The 6,573-nt window shown below is 33.3% G+C and overlaps 1 protein-coding gene across 1 annotated transcript; it reads right to left on the bottom strand.

Moving 5' to 3' along the window:
• Positions 1–1,876: 1,876 nt before the first annotated feature.
• LOC111986909 (sulfiredoxin, chloroplastic/mitochondrial) lies at positions 1,877–5,981 on the bottom strand. The gene is made up of 5 exons (XM_024018605.2): positions 5,848–5,981; positions 5,541–5,707; positions 2,597–2,630; positions 2,247–2,340; positions 1,877–2,164 (listed from the first exon to the last, which is right to left on the bottom strand). Exons 1-5 carry the CDS (start codon positions 5,912–5,914, stop codon positions 2,149–2,151), a joined length of 378 nt encoding a protein of 125 aa, XP_023874373.2. The 5' UTR covers positions 5,915–5,981; the 3' UTR covers positions 1,877–2,148.
• Positions 5,982–6,573: the final 592 nt, after the last annotated feature.

Raw genomic sequence — 6,573 nt, 5'->3', positions numbered from 1 at the left:
GCCCCAAATATGATTTACCATTTCATTCCATTCCCCCATTCCCCGTCCACCCAAAATGAATACAAATGAGACATAAGGTATGTGACAAATGAGACAATTGTATGTGCAATGGTGGCTGGCTCCATCATCAAACAAAAAAAAAAAAAATTCATGAAGTTCAAAGTGATCACTTTTAGCCCCTTGAAAAACGTGGACTACTGAATTCTAGACCCTCAAAAGAACTAGTTGATCAATTTTAAGGTCAAGTTGTTACTTAGTCAAATTATGACTTATCATTGGTTATGCAAACAATACTAATATTTTTATGCAAAATATTAGTATTGTATGCATAACAATTTTCCTGCTGTAGTGTTAGAATTGGATGCTAAAAGTATCTCTGATGTGCTAACCAATCCGAACCAGTCCAACAATATCATATCTGCCATTCTGGATGACTGCAGGCAGATGATGGTCCATTTTCCTCAGATCCGAGTAAGGCATTGTTACAGAGAGGTGAACCGTTGCGCAGACAAGCTAGCTCGAATGGGAGTGCAGCAACCTGCAAATTTTTGTTTGTATGAAGTCTCCCCTCAGGAGCTTCAATCTGATTTAGATTTTGATAATTTTGGTCTGTATGTTAACAGGCGTTGTCCTGAGACTTTTTCCTCTGTTTAGTTTTTTATAATTTCCATCTTCACCAAAAAAAAAAAAAAAAAAACAATACTAATATTGTGTATTTAAAATAAAATACATTGAAATAAATAACATACATGGTAACTCAGAAAAAACTAATGAACCACCGCGCATCCTTAGTGAGGTGGTCACTCCACAAGTATAAATGCTTGTGGGGTGTGGGAGGCAAGACCGAGGTTCAAGTCTATAGGAAGGAGACTCACACACATATACACTTAGATTAGGCTCAAGTAGAAATTCTATCTTGTAAAAAAAAAAAAAAAAAAAAAAAGAGAAAAAACTAATGGAGCAACTTGTCACAAAGTAAAAAACCATTGGGAGGGGGTAGTCTTCCCAAAAAGGCAATTCATGGATTAACTTTTAGTATAAAACCTTTATACCTAGGCTATACAACCCGTAGATAAACTTACAACATAAATCTTCTACTATTTTAGAACCTTTAAACTCTTCAATATATGAATGCCTTCAAAATGATTCCTCTATGCTCATGACTGGAACATCCGACCAACTCCAAGAATTTCTTAAAGCTTTACTTCACAACATCAAGTCTATGATAACACCGTGACTTTAGTCTTGATCACCAATCTTAAAGGATCATTAGATCTACTTGAATATTGGAATGATGTTGAAATAGAGAGAACTAGGGTCTAGATCTTATTTGTGTGGCAAACAGCTCTCAGCCACTAGTCATCCCTAATGTGTTCTTATATTGTTCAGCAAGTAGGGCATGGATTAGGGCTGAAATAGATGACATATTGGGCCTTTTAGGAATCTAGTTTTGCGATTTCAATAGATAGGTGTTGAAAGCCTTCAATCAACCAAACAGGGGTAAAAAAGGTCAAAAATCTAGAAACTTATTGAAGAGCAAAACCTGGCAGCAATCTTTTCTTCAAAATAAAACTGCTAAAATAACTTACAAGACACATTTTGTGGTTTGCCAACCTAGAGATAAAACCTAACACGGACAAATCAAAAACTAACATATCATTACTCCATTAGACACATTTGGGACCAAAATCGATCACTTTAAGTTTGTTAGAGACCAAATCAATCAATTTAAGTTGTTACAGAATAATAAATGATCACTTTAAACAACAGGTATTAAATCACTCATGGACTAAAGGTTAGATAGGAAAAATGTGTTTTGGACTTATGATTACTATTTACTAGAATGGCATTAGTCTTTGTTTTGAAAAAAAAGGGATAAAGAACAGACATTTGCATTACACCTTTTATTTTATAATTTTCCGTAGCTGACAAAATACAACAAGATTTTTTTATCACAATCAGAAGCTTATTTTCAAGCAAACTTCCTCTAAGATCGGGTTCATTGGCAAATTGCTTATTAAAACATCTATACACACAAAGATATATAGACTATCTGGTTATTGTTGCAGTATGATTTCCTAGTTCACATAGAGCTAATTAATTGAGCTGAAGTTGCAAATTCGCTGTGAAAAGACAAGCCGCTAAATGTCAACGCAGGTGATGCCTACAAGATGAAAAAGGAGACTTAAAAATGTTTCTCAACAGATATTAAATCCAAGATAAGACAATCACTGGGTAAAATGAACCTTAGAGTTTCTTTTGTTCCACGTCGAACTTTGCAACGGATTTTTGGGAGCCCTAGGCGTTGATGGGCCTCATATCGATGGCAACCAGAGAAACCTACAAAACAATGAAAAAGATAATCATGAGCTTTGATCATGGCAAAACAAAAGAAAGGCTTTGATATTTACACACATCCAAATTAGACTCTACATGACTTTCTCTTTATCCTGTTCTTTCAAGTAGCTGTGAAAGTGATTTGTAGAGAAGAATTTAAATGAATAAGGGGTTAATAGCTCTTCACGTAGAATTACTTATCAAAAAAAAAAAAAAACAAAATCAATCTCTTCACAGAATATTTAGATTAAACACCTACCATAGTAAACTCCATCAACCTCAAGAACATCAATCTGCATTGTTAAAAAGACAGTAGGTCAAATAAAATAGAGTTGGCATCATATGACTGTGTTTGTGTATGTGTATGTGTATGTAACCACTATTTGTTTTTTCGATCAAATGAATGTACATTCAGACAGATCATAGATCCTTATCATAGCTTTTTTTATATATCAAGAGAAACCAAAACATTTTGGCATACAGGAATAACAAGAACACATTGCAATTATATTCATATCTTAATTGATCAGAAAGGGCCACAGTTTAAAGTAAGGCAATCACACACATATTCCTCCTTAAAATAGTTTTACTACTTGTTTATCTAAGGGCACAGTTGCACAATTTAAAATTGGAATGCTTCCAACTGTTATTTTTAGCATTGAAAAATTTGTTAACCCCCAATGTGCAACAGTCGGAGAAGATGAGGCATCAAGGCATAAACACCATGAAAAACAATAGAAGCTACCTCACCTTTTGATCTATCACAAGCTCTATATGGATGTTCTTATTACCAATTTCATTTATACAAATTCCACGCCCCCTCCCCCCTCCTCCCCAACCAAAAAGAAAAGAAAATTAAAAAACCTACATTTTCTACAGAGAAAAAAATTAATACATTGATCTAAAGGGTCGCTCTCTAAAGTGAGGAAATTAGGCACATATTCCAACATACAAATAAATAAATAAATAAATAGTTTACTTGTTTATTTAAGGGCACAGTTCCACGTGAATCCACAAATACTTAATAATTTTTTTTATAAGTAAAAATACTTAACAATTTTCCAAGTACAATTGCTCCTGAGAAAAACTCAAAAACATTTGTGCAAATTTTTTTGAGATTCATTTCATATAGCAGGTCTTTCATTCATCCCAATAGGCAACTTATATTAGCTTGGGAAGTGCTATTGGAAGTTGCCACATCAGCTAGGAACAGTCGAGAAAAACTCAATAAGAACTTTGTACTCTTAGCGCATGCACAAGGTCTACAAAGGTCTACAAGAATATGTAAAGAAGTGAGGTGTAAAACTTATTATCATAATGGCAAACTTATTGTAATTTTCACTTCTCTGTCAATATCCAACCAATCTGACAAACCTAAAAGTTTCTGTGCAGCAATACTAATTCAGTAATTCTAAAAGAGAGTTATACAAATTCGAAAAATCATATTGAATGGAAAGCAACATTATATGTTGGTCCTAGGGAGTCTTTTGATGTCTCACAGAAATTTTCTAGCTATCGCCATGACCTAGTCTTAGGTTTGAAGTCTCCTAAAGAGCAACCACTGTCTTCACCTGTTAAAGCCTAAGCAATTTCTTTATTCTTGTTATGCCAATATATTCACTCACAGTTACGTAACTAGAAAATTTAAGAGAACTTTCCTAACAGTGTGTTGTAAATGTGTAGCATTATATTTTGCAAAATGGTTGGGAAACCACAAATGCTTGATGGTATTGTTGGCCCTAAGAAAAGGTAAGGTCTTTTTTCTTGGCCAAACTCTATTCAATATTCAATTTTCAGTATCACATTTCTCGACCAGCAATGTCATGGTTTGCAAACCATCATCCCAAATGACAATGTCATCACTTTTTCAGTCTTGAGTCAAAAACACAATGACCATCTTTCGTCAAATTAATCTCAAGATTGAAAATGAACCAATTGATTGTAGCCTAAAATGACCACAACCAATCTATTAATTCAAAATGTTCCCTCACATAATAAACTAAAAGTGCGGTCTATTTCATTTTACTGCCATGAGGAGGAGAGTGGGAATCCATAAACATCTGGATCCCCTTGACTATTAGCAATCAAACATGAGAATCCTCTAGAATTCTCAGGAATTTTAAAAGATTACCTAAACCAATTGTCAGAGTAGAGTTTTAGAAATACATAACATTTGTAAAGTGACTCCCTAGACCTAACTATTGTGAGAATACGGATTCCCATTTAAAGAAGTGGGTATCTGCAATTCTCATGCCTTGAGAAAGATTACTTTTTTGAAGTCATAATAACACATACAATTTACAACCTTTTAACTAACAAAAAATATAAATCTTTTCTGCTCTAATGCAAACTCTCTTCCATACACTTCACTTCCTACCCAATTGTAACACTGTTGGAACTTTGTGCTTCTACCATAGGGAGGTTGCTCTTCCAGTGAATGTAAATTTGTCTTAATCTATTATATTGTCTATGCTTTATTTTCTAATGATATCTTATTTAGTACCTATGAGCAATATTTTCATATCTTATTCAGCACCTACAATTTATTTGAGGTTTTGGGGCGTGGCTGATACATAAATATGTGGATTGGGAACCATTCAATGTCACATTTACATGTTATATTCTTGTAGATAAAATGATAAATACACTTGACATTGAGTTTATAAACCTAAAAATATTTTGGAAAAAATAAAGAATTCTTAGGGACACACAGTCATTCATAACATTATTCACCACTGCTTCATGGCTTATTGCGATTGAATGAACATCACTTTCACCCTTGGTCCATCATTGACACCCCTTATATTATTCCCTAATCACAATAGGCCATGTCAACTACTGCTAAAGTTGTTTCCTTATACTCAATTGAAATTTGGGTACCGGAGTCATATTGGATTCTCCTAAAATACATGTAGATCTCAGGTAGCTAATCAAATTTAACCCAAAAAAACAAACAAACAAACAAACAAAGCTCATTCATTTTCCTTAAGCTTCTAGTAGTGAAGTCTTCCACCACTCAAGCATGACTTTTAATTGACCAAATTCTACTAAAATTCCCATTCATTTTCTCGCATACCAAACAAAGCACAAACACTCAATGCAGTAATTATTTATAATTTTTTAAAAAAAAAACCCAGTATTTAAAAAAAAATGAAAATGCAAAAGAAACCCAGATAAAGAAAACTAAATAGTAATATACTGACAGGTACTTGGAGGCCAATTTCTTGGATACTATCCATGAGTTCCTTAACTTTGTGAGGATCATTAGCTCTGGTTCTCATCAATGGCCTTCTTATCTTATCAAGCGGCAGCTCCACTATCACTGGGCCCCCATTCCCTCCACTCTGGGACCCACTCACCGATGCCCCTCCTGCACTGTAAACCATTTTAGAGATCATAATAAAAAATAAATAAAAACTAAAAACAAAAACCAGAGAGAAACAGAGCATTCATACTCGTACTCTAAAAAGAGAAAAGAATAAAGCTTTTAGTTTATCAATATCTTTGTACCGTTAGATGAAGCAGAAATAGGGAAGGTTCTCAGGGTCTTTGGGAATTGCAATACAAAGTTCGCCATTTTTTTTTTTTTTTTTTTGGGTTCTGTACTTTCAATTGTGGTTGTCCTCTGTTTTTGTGAAGAGATATAGAAACAGTACAAAGTGAGGAATAACTACAAGAACCAGACAGATATTTGTTTCTTGTTTTTTACTGTAATGATTAGACGAAAATACATTTTTGTCACTGCCTTTTGGGCTATTTTATATTTTGATCCCCATCTTTTTCAAGCTCCTGTTTTGGTCCAAAAAAATAAAAAAAATAGTTTTCAATTTAGTCATTACGCCCTCTTATTAACAGAAAAGTGATCATTAAAATAATGTTAAAAAATTTATTTGTCATTAAAAATATCATGTCAGCATTTTAATAAACAAAAATAATATTTTTTTTTTTTTTTTTTTGGGTTCTGTACTTTCAATTGTGGTTGTCCTCTGTTTTTGTGAAGAGATATAGAAACAGTACAAAGTGAGGAATAACTACAAGAACCAGACAGATATTTGTTTCTTGTTTTTTACTGTAATGATTAGACGAAAATACATTTTTGTCACTGCCTTTTGGGCTATTTTATATTTTGATCCCCATCTTTTTCAAGCTCCTGTTTTGGTCCAAAAAAATAAAAAAAATAGTTTTCAATTTAGTCATTACGCCCTCTTATTAACAGAAAAGTGATCATTAAAATAA

The sequence above is a fragment of the Quercus suber genome, unplaced genomic scaffold (genome assembly GCF_002906115.3).
Source record: "Quercus suber isolate HL8 unplaced genomic scaffold, Cork oak 2.0 scaffold_340, whole genome shotgun sequence".
Taxonomy (NCBI): domain Eukaryota; kingdom Viridiplantae; phylum Streptophyta; class Magnoliopsida; order Fagales; family Fagaceae; genus Quercus; species Quercus suber.
Note: the sequence above shows the minus strand (reverse complement) of the source record. Positions and strands in the feature narration are given on the sequence as shown.

Coding starts and splice junctions, on each gene's coding strand:
- LOC111986909 (XM_024018605.2), bottom strand. CDS start 5,914: ATGGCGAACTTTGTATTGCAATTCCCAAAGACCCTGAGAACCTTCCCT. Junction 5,708..5,847: donor TATTTCTGCTTCATCTAACG/GTACAAAGATAT, acceptor TTTACAGTGCAG/GAGGGGCATCGGTGAGTGGG. Junction 2,341..2,596: donor GGTTGATGGAGTTTACTATG/GTAGGTGTTTAA, acceptor ATTGTTTTGTAG/GTTTCTCTGGTTGCCATCGA.